The sequence below is a fragment of the Marmota marmota genome, unplaced genomic scaffold (genome assembly GCF_001458135.2).
Source record: "Marmota marmota marmota unplaced genomic scaffold, marMar, whole genome shotgun sequence".
In the NCBI taxonomy this organism is placed as follows: Eukaryota; Metazoa; Chordata; class Mammalia; order Rodentia; family Sciuridae; genus Marmota; species Marmota marmota.
In genome coordinates, this window is record NW_026000242.1 from 5516098 (window position 1) to 5535613 (window position 19516).

Consider the following 19516-nt stretch of genomic DNA (forward strand, 5'->3'; position numbering starts at 1 on the left):
GTTAATGTATGTAGCTATGGTTACAGGCACGTGGGGAAGGGTACCTCGGTCACCATAGTGAAGTGGAAAAACCTCTTCTGAGAAGGGGAGAGGGAGAAAGGAAGAGGAAAGTGACAAAGAGAACAGGGACTCGGCCGGAGCCTCCACAGAGGGCAGGCTGGAGGCCTTTGCTCCCAGAGTCCAGCTGGCCCACCCTTCCCTGTGGCGGCCCCTGCTGCCCCCCTCTGGTGCTCCACCTCTGACCTTGGCTGCACTGCGCAGGTGGTCATAGTACACTTCCTCGATGGCCTGGAAGTAGATGACCCCCTTCAGCTTCGTCTCATGCTTGTCTGCAAAGGGAATAAGGTCCAGGTGAGGAGGCCCGCCATCCTTCAGGACCCGGGCCTGAACTTCCCCGTCTGGGAAACGGGGTGATGGTCCTAGCCTCCTGGACTCCGAAACAGTGCTCAAAAAGGGAGCCCCGAAGACATGGATAATGCTCAGCACATAATTAGAAAAATGCAAAGTAGAACTCTAGAGAGAGGCCTCTGCTCGCCTGTCAGAATGGCAAAAGTATACAAAAAAACACACACCACACTTTTGGCAGGGCTATGGAGAAAGAGGTAGTTTAATAAATGAAAACGGGAATATAAACTAGAAAAACACTTTTGGACAATTTTCTCATGTCTATCAAAATTAGTAGGCAAGTAGTACATGCCTGTAATTCCAACTACTTTGAGGCTAAGGCAAGAGGATCATAAGTTTGAGGCCAGCCTCAACAACTCAGCAAGACCCTAAGCGACTTAGCCCTATCTCAACAGAAAAAAATGTAAAGGGCTGGGGATGTGGCTCAGTGGTTAAGTGTCCCTGGGTTTAATTCAGGGGTACTCTACCACTGCAAAAAAAGAAAAGAAAAAATTTAAGCTGATAAATATGCCCCCACCTAGAACAGGGAGCCACTTGAGTTGAACCCAGGGGTGCTCTGCCACTGATCTACCTCCCCAGCCCTTTTTACTTCTACTTTTGAAATAAATGAGACAGGATCATTAAATCATCCAGGTTGGCCTGGAACTTGTGATCTTCTTTCCTCAGCCTCCAAAATCACTGGAATCACAGGTGTGAACACCACACAGGGTTTCAGTCTAAACATTTTCCTGATTGTTTGTTTATTTGAGTGTTGGGGCCAGAACCCAGGCCTTGGGCATGCTAAGCAAGTGCTCCTAGGGATGCTTAACCACTGAACTCCATCTCCAGCCCTTTTTATTTTTTATTTTGAGAAAGGTTTTCAGTAAGTTGCTTAGGGCAGTGCTGAGTTGCTGAGGCTGGCCCCATATTTGTAGTCCTTCTGCCTCAACTTCCCAAGTTGCTGGGATTACAGGCATGTACTACGGCACCTGGCCTATATTTTGATTCTTGAACCATATAGATACATTTACTTCATTTTAAAACAGAAAGAAGGCACAACACAGAGCCCTTAAGTGCTCCATAGCACATAGCATCCAGAGGTCGGGGTGGCAGGAAGTGGGAGCATGGCCATTGGATGCAAGAGCAACAGGAAGGGAGAACTCAGGGCCTGGGCCGTCTTTGTGTGGCAAACACTGCGCAATCGCTACAACCGATGCCCTCAACCACGAGCCTGGGTCCTGCAGGAGAGGTCACGCCAATCTCTAACTCAAAGGTGAGAGCCGCAGTAAGCTCCTCCCTGTGGGCTCCTTGGGTAACTTTAAGTCCGAGTCGTGGCTCACCCGCGCCCGTGTCATGGCCGCGCTGCCTCCTTGCTCCAGCCTCCTAATGTGCCTGCCCATCCTCCACCACTCTTCTTCCAAGAAAATCTAAGCCTGCCGCTTCAGCCAGCCGCCTCCTCAGCTTGGCAAAGCCCTCTCACAGACTGGTGCCAACGCGACCCGCCAGCTTGTCTCACAACCTCCCCTGCAAGGCCAAGTTCTGTGGAGTTGGCCCAGCTTCTCACTATTCCCTTAACAGCACACGGAAATGGCCTCCTGCCCATTCCCTTGGCAAACTCCTATGTGATCTTCAAGACCCATTGCATGTGTGACCACTATGATGCACTCTCCACATAGAATCTACTATGCTGAATTGGACCTTCCTCCCTTCATGAATCCGCCTCGCTACCACCAATAGGTTCCAGGCCCACAGCAGGCGCTCAATCATTGTGGAGTGAATGAGCCCTAGGCCCTGGTGTCCGGAGGGAATTCAGAAATTCCTCTCCTAGGAAACAGCGGCACAATAGGGAGAAGGCACAGACAGCCTGTTCATTGGCAGGCATAGCTGGGGAGTCCACGTGCACCTACGCATCCTGGGTTGCCAAGAGTATTAACGTGAGAACACAAACAAAGTATGCGGCGTGGTGTCTGGCACATATTGCACATCTGTCACTGCATCATTATGCCCTGGGCTGATGTCACACGGCAGACAGACCCTGGATAATGGCAGGAGCTCAGAGGAGGTTGGGAACCTCTGCAGTAGGGTAGAGCCATGGAGGCTTTGCAGAGGCAGTGTCTGACCTGATCCAGTCCAGGGGCTTCCAGCAGGAGGCAGGAGGTGGTGTAGGCTGAACAGGCCAGGCCCCTCCAGTCCGGATCCAGCCCCACGCCCATCTCCATCTCTTCCTCGGGACAAGGACCCTGGCTCCAGGCCTGGCCAACAGCTAGGTTCCCATTATCTCCTATTCCTTCCTTCACTGGAAATAGTAACACGCTCTGCCTCCACTTCCTTACCACCCACCTATCCTTGATCTTGTGCAATCTGGCTCCTGCCCCAAGCACAGCAGAAACGTTTCTCTCCACAAGCTCCAGTTCCTGAGTTTAATGGCCTTCAGGCCACATCATTCTTGGCCTTTCGTGCAGCATTCAGTAATGCTGGTGACACCCCCGGCTTCCAAATGCCTGCCCCTTTGGCTGGCTTCCTTCCCTGTATTCACTGCCTGCCTGAACTCGGTCCCCTTTTATTTCATAAACAGTAAGGAAGGTCACATATGCCAAGAGCCAGCCCTGTGGCACCTGACATATGGTGGCACTGGTTTCCTGCTGCCTGCCTCTCCTGTCTCTGCTGGTCTCTCCCCCTTTCCCAAGCGGAGGCCTGCCCTGGATACAGCTCTCTCTCTCTTCTCTGCTCTACCTCGCAGCAGCTGTGAGACCCAGGGAAATCTATCTAACCTCTTTGGGCCTCATTTGTAAAATGGGTGTAAACTTATGCTTTTCTTGTAGGCTTGTTACAAAAATTAAATCACTAAATCAATGCATAGAGGGTGCTTAGCCCATCTCCTGGCTCAAACAAGTACCTGATAAACAGGATCTGTTATATTGTAGTTGTTATTATTATCAGTCCAACAAATTCGGCTATCACTCTGCCTCTAATACTTTTTCCACACCTAGAAGTCTCGGAGGACCACATCATCAACAGGCCAAACCTGGAGTTCATCTCCCCAGCTGTGTTTCTCTCTCTTCCAAAAAAGTCCCTCTACCTTCTCAATCCAGGTAGAAAGGTGGGGACACCTTGCCTCTTCCTCTCTCCACCTAGAGCCCAGGGAGGTCAGGGAAGGCTTCTTGGGGTATGTGTGTGGGGGGGTGATACTTGATAAGGGACCAGGTTAGAGGAAGAAGTGGGACACTCCACATCTGGGTTTCCATGATACCAAATCCTGCAGCCTTTCCCCACTTCCAGGTTTCTAGTGGGATTGTTCTTCCTGGATTTGTGGCAGTGGGACTGTGTGACTCACTGAAAGGCCCCACCCATGGCTTTGGAACAGTTATGATGTGTGTCACTTCTAGGCTGGGGTATTTAATGCCAATGCAAGGCCCATTTAAGTATCTCTTTTCCCTCTGTCACTGTGGCCAGCAATGGTCTAGAAAGACATATTCTAAAGCAAAGACAACCCACAATGTACACCATATACATACTGGGAATAAAAAGGAAGACTGAAATTCTGAGCTACCAGAATTTGAGAACTGGTTGTTACTACAGCTTATCCTTGCTTAACCTGACTAGGATATACTCCAAGAGGTAAAAGTCCAAAAGGAGTTCCAGGAATAGAAACTACACCAGAGACAGAAGAAAGGGAGTTGAGGGAGCAGTAGGGGCCAGTTGTCTATCCCTGATCCTGAGAGCCCCTTGGCACTGCTTAACTGCTTATCTTGGATAATTTCTAAGGGAACTTATCCAAAAGGGCATCCTCAGCCCACCCTGTGCACCTGCATTGTGTGGGGTGTCCCCTATCAGCAAACCCACTGTGTTTTGTTTTAATCTTTGTTCAGTGTTTGCCTTCATGGTAGTGAGTTCCAAGGGACAGAGCTTCCACTTTGCTTATCATCAGAACTTACAGTGGTACCTAGAATTTGTCAGATGCTCAGTAACACTGAGCGAATGAATGAATGAACAAATAACTAAATGGAGGTGAACCATGTAGACTCCATACACTTTCAGGAAGGGGAGGTCAGTTGTCCTGGGTGTTAAATCCCAGGGGTCCCAGTTCTGGGGGCCCCAAGTGGTACTCACCCACATAGTAGGAAAGGGTGCGCTTGAGCCGGTCAAAGACAAACCAGCGCTTCTTCCAGGATTTAATCTTTCCACCCATCTTGACCAAGTAGCCACGGCAGACCTGGTGGGAAGCAGGAGTAAGAAAGGACCCAAAGCGCAGCCCCTAAATCCTTCTCCCTGAGCAGCCTCCATAAGTATGTGCTGTCCCCTGCGCCTGTATCCCCAGGGGCTATTCCCAGTATTTCTTCAGGCCCCAATCTCTCATTAGGCCAGCATACAGGTCCTGGGACACAGACCTCCTGAGGCTGGGAAAGGAACAGAGGCCACTATCCCAAGGCCCCAGGAATGCCTCTGATCACAGGATCCTGTCCCCAGCAGTCTGGGGCCACATCAGCCTAGTACCTTACTGCTGAGCACCACATGCAAGCAGGTATCCACACCATGGCCTGATGACTCGATGTGGGTCTTCAGGTCAAAGTCCTCCTTCCGGATAGGCAGGTAGCGGGTCAGGGGCCGTGCCTGGAGCAGGGAGCAGGGTCAGCATTCTCTTCTCTTTCCCCATCATTCCCTTGTCCTGGCCCCATGGCTTCTCTTGCATCCCCTACAACCTGGCACTCTCTCCCAACCCTCACTCTGTCCCTCAGGTTTCACAGGCCTGATGGCAAAAGTGAAGACTTACATGCTAACTCTACTTAGGCCTGAGCAAAATGCCAAATGAATCCTTGCCTCAGTTTCCCCACCTGGGACCAAGACAGTCATCCTCACCTGGCTCCTGCCCCTCCTTCCTCCTCCCTCCTGGGCTGAACAAAAGACCTGATATGAACATCCTCCAAGAAAAGAAGTCCAATAGGAAATCTGCTCTCTAGAGCCGGGGTGTAACTTGGTGGTGGTATGTGCAAGGCCATGGTCTAATCCCCAGAAATGTAAAAAACAATAAAGCTGGGCATGATGGCACACACCCGTAATGCCATCGACTCGAGAGGCTGAGACAGGAGGATTGCAAGTTCAAAGCCAGCCTAAGCAACTTAGTGAGGCCCTGTCTCAAAAAATGAAAAGGGTTGTCGATGTGGTAAAGCCCCTGGATTCAATCCCTAGAACCCCTAAAAGTAAATAAATAGATAAAATAAATCTGCTCTCCAAATTCAAGTCTTATTCCCATCTGGGCCTCACTATCCTTACATGTAAAAGAACTAGATGATCACTAAGGTCTCCTCCACTTCCCACACTAACTAGAATCCTCAGTCAAGTGGAATGTTTTTTTACTCTTCCTTTCCTCGTAGAATCTTAAAACAGCAGGAAAAGGAAAAATCACAAATTAGTTAAAGAACCACAGAACATACAACTTCTAGAAGGAACCCCAAAGATGGACTGACTCTAGCCCCCTCTGATACCAGACACTGGCATCCCCTGCAGCATGACTGAGCCACAGAACAGGGACTGGAAGAGACAGTCACCAACTGAGGCAGGGAAAAGAGAATTAGGCATTTGACAAAGATTCCGAGCTAAGCACAGTGTAATCCCAGCGACTCGGGAGCCTGAGACAGGAGGATCACAAGTTCAAGGCCGGCCTCAGCAATTTAGCAAGATCCTGTCTCAAAACAAAAAATAAAATAAAAAAGGAGCTGGGGTTGTGGCTGAGTGGCAAAGCACCCCAGGATTCAATCCCCAGTACCAAAAAGAAAGAAAGAAAAAAGATTCTGACAACAGAGGTGAACTAACCGAGTCCCTGATTGCTTCTTAATTCCCAAACCCACCCAGGTGATTTGCCCTTTAGCACTTATGTTGTTGTACTGCAGAAAACAGGTGACTGCTTGTCACCACTGTGGGGAGATCCCAGAGAACCCCCACCTGGGGAGGCCTGCAGGGAACCAATCAGAAGGGACGGCTCATCTGGATCCTACAGGTCCTCATAGGGCCAGGGGTTGGGAGCAGGGACACAGGTAGATGCCCTTTCCCAGCCCCATTTCTCCTTCTCCTGGCCCGCATCTCCTGTGGAAGGGCTAGCTCGGGGCAAGGAGGGATCTCTGTCCGAGGAGAAGCTATGGCCAGGCTCTTGGAGTTGTGAACCCAAAGTCAGAGTGAGGTCATCTACCAACGAGGGATGGAGTGGAAAGATCCCATGCGGCTAGGGCAGGACACCGTGGGGTGCCATATGCAAGACAGGCAGCAGGGCAAGTGGGCGAGAGCGGGCAGCACAAATTCACAAAGTGGATGGGGGGCCAGAGAGAAGCCAAGGACGTCACACTGACTCTTGACTCTCAGCTCCCATGTCTGAGAGGCCTGTCCAGACCCTCTTCTCTGACTCCAAGGGTCTGTAGGTGGCCTGCCACAACCTCACAACTCACCCACCACCACCACCACCACCACCACCAACACACACACACACACACACACACACACACACACAGACTTGAACAAGCTCCAGTGGGTCTGTTTTGGGGGACCAACGGCAATCTTTTTGGGAGAACAAGTTTGACAGCCCACCAGAGGACATCCATCCTCCTCTACAGCCTTCACCATCAATCTGACCATTGCCCTACCCCAGCACCCACTCACCTGAGAAAACTGTTTCTCCCGCATCTTGACCTCCTTCTCCACCAGCTGCTGCCTCCGAGCGCTCTCACTCTGCAGCCTCCGTTCCACCTGTTCCCGCCTCCGCCGCTCCTCCTCCAGGGCCTGCCTGCGCAGCTCCATCTCCCTCTCCTGTCCCCAAGGTCAGGGGTCAGTTCCCAAGGAAGCCCTCTGTGCCCCCTGCTGGTCCTCCTCAGGCCTGCAGAGGGCTACAGGAGGCCTGGGACAGTGGCCAGGGCAGAGGAGGCACCGTCCTCAAAGTTCACCTTCTCTGAAAGCCCTGCTGGCTAAGGATAAGCCCTTTAAAGTATGACTGTCCCGGCTTCCAATGCTGGTTCTGCCACCATTATTACCCTCACAGAATCATTAAACTCTCTAAGCCTCAATTGCCTCATCTGGAAAATGGGTTTAAGAATGTCTTTACCTGTCAAGCACAGAGGCACACACCTCAAATCCCAGCAGTTCAGGAGGCTGAGGCAGGAGGACTCCAAATTCAAAGCCAGCCTCAGCAACTTAGCAAGGCCCTAAGCAACTTAGCGAGACCCTGTCTCAAAAAATAAAAAGGGTTGGGGATATGGCTCAGTGGTTAAGCACCCCTGGTTCAATCCCTGGTATCAAAAAAGGGGGCATGGGGTGGATTAAAGAATGCCTACTCCTAGGATTGTAATAAAAATTAAATGAGATCATGTATATAAATGTCCATCACTGATCCCAGAAGTAAAGTAGCACTCAATAAATAAATGGAACTCTTAATACTTTATCTGAATTCCTAGAACATGGATTATTTGACAACTTTTTTTGACAGCTAGTATATTCAGTAGTCCTTCCCTAATCACTGATTTAAGGCCCTTGGAAACTTCAAATTAGTTTTCTGTGTAGTTAATATTTGTTATTGAACCTTAAACTTTATGGGGAAAAAATATGATAGGACACCAAGTTCACAAAGAACTTATATAAACCATCCCAAAAGGTATCAGGGTCAATAAAGCAATTCCTAAATACGGAGCATGTCTCAATACTTTATATGTCTTAAACAATGCTAAAAATTTTGCCATTTGCAATTTCTTCCCAGCTTAAAACTCAGCAGAACATCTTTCCCTCTCCATTCACCAAGAGATGCTTTGTTCTACTTTGATGTAAATAAGACTGAGAGGTACTCTATTCTGGTCTGCCATCTATATGTTTAGAGTCTTTTAAAACGAACAAACGAAAATCTCTAGCTGCTGACTCTCACTCTCATCTCAAAAGATGAAGAGCAAAAGAAAACAAAGTATTTTTTTAAAGTAAGCCAAGTGTGGTGGCTTGAGCCCACAAGTTCAATGAGATCACCTGGGCAACAGAGCATGATCCACTAAAATAAATAAATAAATGAAAATAAAGATGCAGAGTGCCTGGTCAGCCTCTGCAGACATTCTGCTGAACTTCTCTCCCAGGAACAGCTTCCCTCTGCCTTTTAGTTGCCCAGGATAAACCACTAGTCCCTCTTTTCTGAATCCCAGCTCCAAGCACACATGAAGAAGATGGGACTTTTCCAGAGCTCCCCAGCCAACACCTCTGCTCTGGCTTGGACAACTGCCTCCTCTCCCATCCTGGGCCTCAACCTCCAGTTCCTGATTTTCCTAACCACCCCCAAGAGGTATGACCTGCTAGACAGAAATCAAACTTCCCATGGTTCCCAAAAATCCCACATAAGGAAGCAATCAGATTGGAAGTTCCCATTCAAGAAATGCACGCTGGACAGGGTCGCTGTGCTGCCTTCCCCATGCTGAAGAGCTGTGAGGCTACATCCTGGACAAACCTCCTGTGCCCATTTGAGGAACACAGACTTTTTAAACACTCTATTCCCAAGGGAACAATGGGCACTTAATGGGGTGAAAGGGCTTGGGACAGAGCACAGGCCCTTGGCAGGCGGAGGGCAGCTCTGGGCCCCACTGCCTTCTGCCTCTTGGCCCAAGTTAGCCTCACCCTAGACTCCATGAGCCGGCTCTTCTCTGCATGAGCTTCTTTTAGCATCTTCTCCATCTCCTCAATCTTGCCTGCGTCCAGACCACTGGCACTGGGAGGGAGAAGGAAGAGAGGCTGCATCAATGAGCCAAGGGGACATGGCGGAGGTGGTGGGCCTGGCGCGGAGGTACCTGGACATGTTGTCAGGAGAGCAGGCCGAATTGCCCCCAGTGGAGATGCTGGTCTCCATGCTGTCCGAGCTCTCCAGGCTCAGTGTGTCATAAGCGTGCTCACCCTCGTCCCCACGCTCCCGCCCGGCTGGCAGGTGGTGCAGGATGGAGTGGTGCATGAGTGGGGGGTAGCCCGAGGGGCCTGCCTGGAAGGGCACTGCCCCATGCAGGGCATCCCACTGGCACTGCGCCTCCGCCGCCGCTTTCTGCTTCAGCTCAGCCAGCCGCCGCCGCTGCTCCTCGATCACCTGCTGCCCTGCAGGAGAGACAGGTGAGAGTCACAGTGGGCTACCCACCCAACCAGGAGAGGAGATATTAGCATCATCACAAATCATCACAGACAGAGGGAGGAGGCGAGCAGGGACAGGTTAACACAGGGCAGCCCTCTCCCAGCACCAGCTTCCCTGAAGCCCCAACAGCTCCAGACAAGCAACCCTGCCCAGGCTTCGCTGCCTGCACAACTGGCCACAGTGCACAGTCTGGTTTCACCATCCTTTCAGCATCCCGAGCCCACACAGGGCATGAAACTTGTCCAGGTGGTACCCTGGCAGCACGATGGCCAGCTGGCTGCAGCTTACAACCAAGGCCTGATCAGGGGAACAGGACACATGCACCCACTGCCTGCCAGGGGAGGAAGGAGACACGGACGCTGTTGGAGTATTGGGTTGCCAATGCAGCCCCCTGCAACGCAGAAGCAAGAGCAAGAGCAGGACAGAAGGCACCAGAGACAAGGAGCAGAGCTGAGGGCAGCCTGGGTGAGCTAAAGGGGCAAGGCCAGGGGGCACCCAGACCAGCTCGGCCTGGGAGCCTGCCTATAGGCAGCAGGGCCCTGGGCAGGACACATCATGCTGATGCTGGGGCGGGGGTTGCCTGGCCAAAGCAATGCCCTCAGTGACCAACGCTCTACCTGCTGGGTCGTCAGTTGTGAGGGGCTCGGCAGGAAGCAACTCGACTGATGTGGGGAACCCCAGGCAGAGGGTACGGAAGAGAGACACAGGGGGTGAGAGGAGAGAGAGGCATAGACATGGGCTTTTCAAAACAACCAAAATGCAAACGAGCAACAGGGACTCCTGGGTCCCCGGAGCCAATGTCTCAGGGAACCATTCTGGAGGTCTTCCAATCCATCCCCCTGCCTCCAGACAGGGCAATGTCTAGACCTACTTAGGTCAACAAACACTTCCCTTATTGGCTGGACTCTCTAGGAGAGAAGATGTCACAACCCCCTAGACCCTTTGTCCCCTGTTCTGGAGTCTTCTTAATATCCAGTGATGCTCTTCCTTAGGCACCTAATCAAAATCCTTTCTGCTCTTGCCCAGAACCCAGTGAAGGAAAAACAGCCTGTGAAAGGTGGGGAGGGGGGTCCCCCAGGAAGCAGTGGGGCTGGCACCATGGCCACTCACCCTTCTGCTGCAGAGCCAGTTGGCGCTTGGTCTCAATGTCCTGCAATGTGGCTGCCAGGTTGCGGGGAAGGCTGCCAGTGCCATTCTGGGTGAGCAGAGCACTCTACAGAGGGAACAGAGGGCCGTCACGGGGGCTCAGCACCCCACCTCACCCCCAAGTCCTGCATGGGTGGTCTTGGCCTCTCCCCAACATGGCAGTCTCCATTTTCCCACCACCCTGTCCTCAGACCTTTGGAGAAGGGCTACGGCCCAGAGTAGCCACGCTGAGCTGTGAGGACGAGGAGGAAGAGCCAGAAGAGGAGGGGAGGGGGCCACTGCGAGTCCGGGGCAAGGGACTGGTGGCCTCACCATCCATCTTGGAACGGTAAACCTGGAGGGAAAAGACACTGCTCTGTGACCTCGGGCTCCCCCACTGGTCACACCCCCTTGTAACCTAGGCAGGCTGTGATCTCAGGTATTGCCTGGCACCGGGCCTCTGAGACCTTCTGGCTCCAGCTAACAAGAGCTTGAGCTTCCTCAGCCAGGCCAGTAGGGAGAGGCTCTCTGCAGCTGCCAGGCCTCCTTCGCAGACCATTTATTCCAAGGCCAATCCTTGGCTCAACCCTGGGTCTGAGAAAGGAACTGTAAATTGACCCATGCAAGGAGTCCATGTCAGTCAGGCAGATCTGCCTAGGACACCAACTGGAGACCAGTGTCCTTCCAGTCCTAGCTCTGCACTAACAGGCTGTGTGACCTCAGGCCATGCACCTCTGGACTCCGGGCCTTGGCTTCCTTATCTGCAAAAGGAAGGGGCAGCTCTAGACTAAATAACTGCCAAGCTCTCTTGCTACACTAACACAGAGAATATGATCTTTGGAGTCAAGAGACCTGACTCTCTGCAACTTTCTAGCCATGTCACCTTGGCAAGAACATTCATCTTCTCCATGCCCCAGTGTTTGATCCGTAAAATGAGAGTTAACATCATCTCAAAGGTGAAAAGTGAGAGTTAACAACACCTCAAAGGCCTGCGGGGGTAATTAAATGAATGAGAACATGTCAGAGTCTCAAGGCAGCTGGACACAGGAGAGGTACCACAGATGTTCTATGAACCAACTTCTCAAAAGGAACACGGAGCCAGATATGGATTACATATGCCAACACATGTAATCCTAGCAATTCAGGGGGCTGAGGCAGGAGGTTTGCAAGCTCAAGGCCAGCCTCAGTAACTCAGTGAGGCCCTAAGGATTTAGTGAGACCCTGTCTTGAAACATAAAAAAAGAGTTGGGAATGTGGCTCAGTGGTTAAGTGTCCCTGTGTTCAATCCCCAGGTCTCAGCCTTAGAGGTACAGTGCCTTTACTCAAGAATGAATACTGAATGGTGGAAATCTCAGGCAGGGCAGCAGGTGGTAGGGCAAAGCTTAGGGAGGAGACTGCCTATCACCCTGCCCCATGGTCACCAGCTTGCTGCAGGCTCAGGAAGGCCCTGCCCTCTGTGGCAACTCTGAGGCTGGGGCATGTGTCTGGGAATGCAACTTCAGAAGGGGATGTCCCCTTCTTTTCTGTCCCCCAGTGTCACTCCTGAGAAATCAGGAGAACAAAATACTGACTGTTCTCCAAGGACACACTGGTTCTAGCTGCAACAGGCCCAAGAGTATGGCCCCCATACTGGGAGGAAAGCTCTGGGGAGAAGCCCCTTCCACCCCCTTTCATCATGTCACCCTAGGACTTAGGAGGCTCATCCTCCAGCTGTCCTAAACACCAAGATAGCTGCCCACAGAGAGACCCTCATTGCTCTCTCAGGGCCCAGAGGCCCTCCTTGCCAGGCTGGGATGACCCACTACCCAGAATGCACTGTGTGGCTGAGGGATTAGCAGGAGGACTCAGTGTAGACAGGAGCAAGACTTGGAAGGCTAGATGGTGAGGAGGTTACCTGCAGTTGACGGGAAGCTTTGGCGGGCAGAGGCGGGGGGGAGGAGCGAGGGGAGGCTGCAGTGGGACCAGTCCCCAACCCGGCCATCAGTTCCTGGTACCACTGCTCTAAGTCTACAGCAGGGAGCAGCAGCTTCTCCATCTGAAGGGGCAAGTGGAGGGTGGGGATGAAGAGGAAGGGCCCGGACAGGAGGGGAAAGGTGATGGGAGGAAAAGGGTGCAGGGAGGAGAGGATGGGAGGGAGGATAAAGGAGGGTCAGGAGGGAGAGATGGACAAGGAGGTGAGGGAAGAAAGGAAGGGAGGGAGGGAGGGAGAAAGGAGAGCATAAAGAAAAGGAAGAGAAAAACAGTGAGATGACAGTTGGCTTTAAAAGGGCAAAGAGAAACAGGGGACAGCTCCCAGAGCACAGACCCTCACCTGCCAGCCAGCCAGCCAGCCAGCCCTCAGGCACTGTGCAAGCACTCCCCTAGGGCCAGCCCAGGGCCAAGGCCGGCAAACAAGGGTGGCACACACACAAACAGCCAGCCAGCCATGGTGGGGCAGCAAGAACACACAGACCACCGACCTTGGGTGAAGGCGTGATGGAAGCGAAGGAGGAGGGCAGCGCGGGAGGAAGGCAGGTGGCGGGAACCAGGTCCCGAGAGGCAGAGGCCCAGGGAGGCAGGCCCGGCGCGGGGGCTGGGGGTGTGGGTGAGGTGCCCCACAGCACCTTTAGCTGCTCAAGCGTCACGTACTTGGGGGAAGGCCAGATGCAGAAGGGAATATAAGAGGTTAATGGAACTGGAACCCAAGAGACGCCCTTCCCACAGGGGAGGGAAAGGGAGGAAGCACAGAGCAGAGTCCAGCCCAGGACGGCCAGAGTCCCTGGGCAGGATGCCTTCCCAGAGCAGAAGGCCCGCTCCTCTTGGGGCCATCAGGAGCTGAGAACAGCTCCCTAGGCTCAAGGGAGAAAGGGAACCAGTCTTGACCCCGCTGTGCCAATGTCCTTCTCCCTCATTGCTGAAGACAGACCCTGCTGTTCCTCCACCCCCACCCAGGCCCAAGGGGAAATGGAGGGCATCCACAAGGAGGCCCTTGGGCACAGATGGGCACACTCGGTGGCTGGTACCTCACTGTCAGGCAGGGGCTGTGTGAGCACGCTGGGGGAGGTGGCAGAAGCATAAGGGTCCAAGCGGAAGCACAGCTGGAAAACCTCTGCCAGGCTCACATACTCCTAGGATGCCCGAGGGGGCGATGGGGGGGGGGCAGAAAAAAGGTTAACAGGATTGAACCAGGTCTCTAGCATCCCACGTTCCATGCCAGGCACAGAGCCATCACTCCATGTCAAAACAGAGCCCAGAGCAGGAGTAGGATGCTCACGTTAGCCACCGAGGGCTTTGAGAGTGAAGAGACTTGGAGAGGCCTGACTACTGAAGGCTCCTCCTGACCTCCACTTTGGGACCAAACTGGCATTTAGTCACTGCCTCCAGAATATCCTAAAGGCCCATCCCTGAGTCCTGGCTAAGGCAGGTGAATAAGCTCAGAGAAGATCTTCCAAAAGCCCACAAGGAGCAGCACCCAGTTCCTAGAAACCCTACCCATCTTAACCGCTGAGCATCCCCAGTGGGGCACACACATGCAGCATCGAACACGGGGCACACTGTTCCCCAGGGCCCCTCACACCCCATTCACCAGGGTAGAATTGGAAAAGAGTGAGTAAGTGGAGACCCCACTAGGGCCTCAGAAGGCAACCTCTGAGAAAGAGCAACTAAGAGCCCTGGCAAGAATATGGGCCCACTGCCTAGGGTAAGTACTTGCAAAGATGTTGGCACACTTGACTGAGTTGGGGGACAAGGACAATCATACTTAGAACTTAGAACCTGAGCTCATCTATGTGCTGGAGGCACAGCAGGCACCCACAATATATGCTGGATCAAAGCATAGATTCCTTGGCCTGCCCTATGCAGGGCACCCACGCAGGATGAGCTCCACAGCCAGACTGTCCTCTGGGGTAACTTAAAGGGAAAATGAGCCAGAGTGTCCAGTGTATTGTGAAAACTGATGAGTGGCATGCAGAATACATGCAAATTTAATATGCAAATCAATGTTCTCATTTTGCAAAGGCTGATCAGGCACTCTGTGACGACAGAATAGCACACTCACACAAACTCCCACACTCTGCCCAGCGAAAGGATAGTCATCACACGCCCTTCAGCTGGGCCCTTGGGAGGAGCTGTAGGCAGGAGCTCAGTGGGCACGCAGACAAGGCAGCGGGCAAAGAAGAGCAGGCAGTTAGCTGCAATTACCTCTTGTGCTTTGGGGCAGAGTGGAGTGGAAGCAGACGGGGTGAAGGAGACAGAGGAGACCCCAGCCTGAGAAGACCCCGGGAATGGGCCCAGAGCCTTGGTCCCCAGCCCCATCTCTGAGGATTTGGAGATGAGCAGCTGAGCCTACAGAGAGGGTACATGGTGAGGGGCTCAGCCCAGTCAGCCCACTCAGGCCTAAACTGCTTGTGCAATGAAAGAGACAGGAAGGCTGGAGAGAGGTCGGGAAACCTATCCTAGGTGTACTTCACACACAGCATGTACAGATGGGGAAAGAACTGCTTGAGGGGCCTCAATGCCCACTTCTGAGATGAAAGCCTGTCTCCAGACTACAGCCTAGGGAACCCCAGCATCAGGACCCCTTGATCCCTACCCTGCCCCTTGAGATAAGTCCACACAGCCCGTACCCCACCAAACCCTCACATACATTCAGCCCCCAAAATGATGAGATTGATGACTCCTGAAAGCAACTAATAGGAAGCAAGTTGGTGGCCACAGAGAGCCAATCCCTCAGGGAACTCCTCAAATCTCTCCATTCAGGAAGATGTCATTGGGGTGAAGGTGGCACATGTTGCTCCAGGCCTCCCAGGACCCCTCCCTTGACCAGAAGCTAGGAGCTGACCCAACAATGTTACCTCTTTGAGGGTCGAGGTGGTCTTCGGGAAAGGCCTGCCCCCCGTGAGTGAGTGGTACCTTCTTTCCAGCACAGTCAGTTTCTCCTTTTCCTGTGAGCCCCAAGTGGCAGAGTCAGAGGAAAGAGGGAGCAAGGGTGATAGAGGGAGTACTCTGTGACTGGGGCTCAATGCTGGCAAAGGTCCACCCCAGCCCTCTGTGCTCCCTGCACTCACCCTACTCCCAAGCCCAACCCAACCCAAGGAGCTACCTTCTGCAGCAGCTGCAGGGATGCATTCTTGTCCCGGGCCAGGCGCTCCGACTCCTGCACAGCCTGGGCCCGGATCTGCCCAGCTTGACTGTCCAGGACGGCCAGGCGCTCCTAAGGAGATGGGGTGATTAGTCAGGCCCTGGGAAGATGGGGCTGAGCCCAAGGTGAGGAATGGCTGACTCTCTCCTGCCCAGAGACCCCAGGCTCCAATGAAGGGAATCAACCACCTCTTCACCTTGGCCTTGACTCAACCCAGGAAGACCTGGCTGCCATGGCCAGCTCCATCTCTGCTCCTCCCTCCCTCAACCAGTGACACTGTGCCACCAGGCATTACCACCAGAACCCAGATCCCCAAATCTCCCTTCCCTCACACCATAGCCAATGGGTCCTGAAGCCTAGAGACACTGAATAGCTCCCTGCCTCATGCACCCACAGCCACCACCCAGCTGGGTCCTCTTACCAACCTCCTGCTTCCACTCTCAAATTTCTGATCTATTCTACATTGTCACAAAATGTCTTCCTAAAATGGTCTCTGGCTTTATCTGAGTTTTCTAATCTTTCTAAAAATAATATATATTACTTGAATTCTTTTTTTTTTTTTTAAATCCACAACTAAGGTCATACTACCTCTTTCCTCAAAATCTTACAGTGGTTTCTCATTACCCATAGGCTACAGCACAAACTCCTTACCTGGCAACCAGTCCCACCCTTTACAGTTCCCTGCCTGCTTGGCCCTCTGTACCCCTAGCTCGGCATGCTGTATACCTAGCTCTGCACCTCTGGACTCAGGCCTTCCTCAGTCCAGGAGGGCTGTCTGGGGTTTGTACACTCATCCTGAGTCTCCTCATCCTCCCAGAACAAATGCTACCCCACCACAAGCCTTCCTTGATCACCAATTTCTTTGCTCCCTTCTCTGTGCTCATATGATTCCACCTCACTGCCCTTCTTATCCTATTGCTATTTGTGAATACATCTGTCTCCACCACCAGCCCCGGCTAACTATAAGATCCAAGGGCAGGACCAGTGTCTTTTCCATCTCTATAACCCCAACAGGGCTTAGCACAGTGCCTCACTCAACAATCATGTGCTGAAAGGAAATGAAAAGACACTAGTGAGGGGGAAGCATGAGGGCTAGGGACAATGGGCTGGGTTATTCCCAGGAGGGTTTTCTGGAAGAGAAGTTCTTAAAGCATCTTCAGAGCAACACATGGGAGAGGAAGGCATGACTCTCTAACCTGGAGTCAGCCCAAGTCAGTGCTGCAGCAGGCCAGGCAGTCCCTCAGCAGGAGTGCCATTTACCGAAAATCTAGTAGGAGCCAGGAACTCTGCTAAATGTTTTGCATTTGTTACCTCATTTTAATCTTATGAGGCAAGTGTTCTTATGCCCATTTCATAAGTGAAAACAGACATATTTAGGAGCAAACATCGTTTGGTTAGTAAGTGGTATAGCTAGAACCAGATCTGTTGGATTCCAAGGCCAGTACTTTCAACCGCTCTGAACCAGAGTAGACAGAGAAGCACAGAGCTCCAGGGCAGACACAGCCTGGGGTGAGACACTGGGAGCCCAGGATGAAGGTTAGGCAAGGCTCACCAGGAGGAGCATGGGGAAGAATGTGACCCCCAGGGCCTCAATGGTTGAGGGCACCCAGAGGCCATGGTGGGCGTGGAGAGGAATGAAGTAGAGCCCACTACCACTGACCCCTCCCAGACTTCCTGAGCTCACATCCACTAGGGCTTCAAAGGCACAAGATCAGTTGATCTAAGGCTCTTTGCTGCACTTCCTCTAGGAGGAAAGAAAAAGAGGCTGAAGAAGTGCCAGCCCTTAGACCCTGGGGGCCACAGTACAAGAAACATGGATTGTGGACCAAGCTGGCCTGGGTTCCAACTCTAACTCTGAAATCCATAGATGGGAGGCTTTGGACAAACTTGGCTTCTGCAGGTCCTAGTTTCCTTGTCTATAAAAAGAGAATAAGAGCACCTGTGAGATGACCTAAGGACAGCAAGGAGGCCTCCTGGTAGGGTCCCTGGCACACACCCATGGGCTTGGGAAATGCCAGTTTTCTTCTTTCCTTGCATCAGCCTTACATTGGAAAGTGGATGCAGCTCTGGGAAGAAAGCATGGACTCTCTGGACTTGGGAGGTCCAGCAGCTCCACTTTTGCCACCAAACCAGCAAGTCCCCCAACTTACCACTTTTGGACACTGTTCCCCAGATCTGCATCCTTACCTTCCACACTCATTTCAGCCAGGCAAACTGCAATGCTTGTATATGGATGCACAAGCTTGAGGCTCAGCCAAGAGCATGTGAACCACCTGGGCTATCTTCTCCATTCCCTCCCCTGCCTCAGCCTAACACACACCTGCCCATCATCCTGTCACCATTTGTGCCTGGTCTGGCTGAGATCAAAAGCAGATTATCAGAGCACTAGTGCAGCAGAACCCACCAGAACACAATACTCAATCCCCTTGATTTATAGCTCAGCCATGTGGAGCCTGAACCAGAAATGGAATCTAGAAGATGCCTATCTTAGGGCCCCAGCTAGCTCTAATATTCAGATCATAGATCTCTATATGTGTCCCAGCCTTACAAGGGCAAGGGCAGGACTGGGGATAGTGGTAGAGTATGTGCTTAGCATGCATGAAGGAGGGGCCCTGGGTTCAATGCCCAAAAACTAAAATAAATAAATAATGACAGGAGCAAGCCTCTTCCTCTTCCACTTCATCTTTCTTTTCTTCTTCTTCTTCTTCTTTCTCTTTTTGTGGGGGGGAGGTACTAGGGATTGAGCCCAGGGGCACTCCGCCACTGAGCTACATTCCAGCCCTTTCTATTTTTTTTTATTTTGAGACAGGGTCTCACCAAGTTTCAAAGGCAGGTCTTGGATTTTTGATCCTCCTGCCTCGGCCTGGCCTCTAAGTGGCTGGGATTACAGGCTTGGGCCACCATCTTTTACTTCTCTGACCAATCAGTGCCCAACTCTCAAGGTGAGCCCACTCCACTTTCTACTGGAAGACTGAGGGGAGTCAGAGCTTAATTTTAGCCATCCTTTGTTGAGCACTTTCTACCATCATGTCCTGTTCTGCCTCTACATTCTAATTCTCATAGAATCTTGTTATACTTCTAATACTACAGACAGGGAAATGAGGCCTCAAAAGTGAAGTTAACTCTCATTACATCACCAACTTCGATTTTAACGCAGGTTACTGGCCTCCAGCCCCCTTCCCCACGGGCCGCCCTTAGCAGGAGTGGACGGGACACACCTTCCTCTGGGCGACACTGCGCAGCAGCTCGGCCTTGCTCCGCAGCAGCCCCTGGCCCGCCAACTCGCGCTCCTCCTCCACGCGGCTCTCGCGCTCCAGCTGCTGGAACTCCAAGTCTTCAAAGAGCTTTGTCTCCGTCTCCAGGGCCTCTGCCTCCTTCAACGACAGCAACATCGGGAATTGGGTGGTGCTCACAACGCCACTCTGGGCCAGGAAGGCCAGGCCACAGAGGTGTGGGTTTGGGGGGCTGCACCCGGGAAAACTGGGGAAGGCACCTGCCCCCACCCAACTCCCTCTTCTCTTGTTCGACTGTGCGCCTTTAGCGGGCATCACAGCCTGGAGCTCTGATCCCCCCAACCTTGCCGGTCCCCTCCAAGCCACAGCACAGACCCTGGTGTCCGGCAGGTACTGCAGGGGCCAGACGGTCCCGTCCCACTGCTCTCCTCTCTTCTGTCTGGGCGGTGGCCCGCGGGGGCCGGGGGAGGGGGCTGGTGGAACTGACCCTTCTCAGCTGCTCCTGTAACTGTTCTGTCTCTTATACAC

General features: G+C 52.5%; 1 protein-coding gene and 1 long non-coding RNA gene across 19 annotated transcripts in view; one reads left to right on the forward strand and one right to left on the reverse strand.

Annotated features, from left to right (window-relative positions):
• The window catches only part of Phldb1 (pleckstrin homology like domain family B member 1), a 47265-nt gene that overhangs the window by 2192 nt on the left and 25557 nt on the right, over nucleotides 1-19516 (reverse strand). For 5 of the 18 annotated variants that reach the window (XM_048795951.1, XM_048795953.1, XM_048795949.1 and 2 more), the window contains 16 exons: nucleotides 18974-19129; nucleotides 15717-15827; nucleotides 15469-15558; nucleotides 14816-14959; nucleotides 13096-13263; nucleotides 12531-12671; nucleotides 10851-10991; nucleotides 10622-10724; nucleotides 10129-10173; nucleotides 9183-9477; nucleotides 9013-9103; nucleotides 7033-7179; nucleotides 4879-4995; nucleotides 4495-4597; nucleotides 244-329; nucleotides 45-77 (listed from right to left, as the gene is read on the reverse strand). In XM_048795951.1, coding sequence (XP_048651908.1) covers nucleotides 45-77; nucleotides 244-329; nucleotides 4495-4597; nucleotides 4879-4995; nucleotides 7033-7179; nucleotides 9013-9103; nucleotides 9183-9477; nucleotides 10129-10173; nucleotides 10622-10724; nucleotides 10851-10991; nucleotides 12531-12671; nucleotides 13096-13263; nucleotides 14816-14959; nucleotides 15469-15558; nucleotides 15717-15827; nucleotides 18974-19129 — 1971 coding nt within the window. Of the gene's footprint in view, nucleotides 1-44; nucleotides 78-243; nucleotides 330-4494; nucleotides 4598-4878; nucleotides 4996-7032; nucleotides 7180-9012; nucleotides 9104-9182; nucleotides 9843-10128; nucleotides 10174-10621; nucleotides 10725-10850; nucleotides 10992-12530; nucleotides 12672-13095; nucleotides 13264-14815; nucleotides 14960-15468; nucleotides 15559-15716; nucleotides 15828-18973; nucleotides 19130-19516 lie in introns of those variants that run through there. The other 13 variants (XM_048795958.1, XM_048795963.1, XM_048795962.1 and 10 more) reach the window with 11 other exon arrangements.
• The window catches only part of LOC125613967, a 24402-nt gene continuing 24281 nt past the window's right edge, over nucleotides 19396-19516 (forward strand). The window contains exon 1 of the long non-coding RNA XR_007344599.1: nucleotides 19396-19503. This is a non-coding gene — a long non-coding RNA (uncharacterized LOC125613967). The remainder of the gene's footprint in view (nucleotides 19504-19516) is intronic.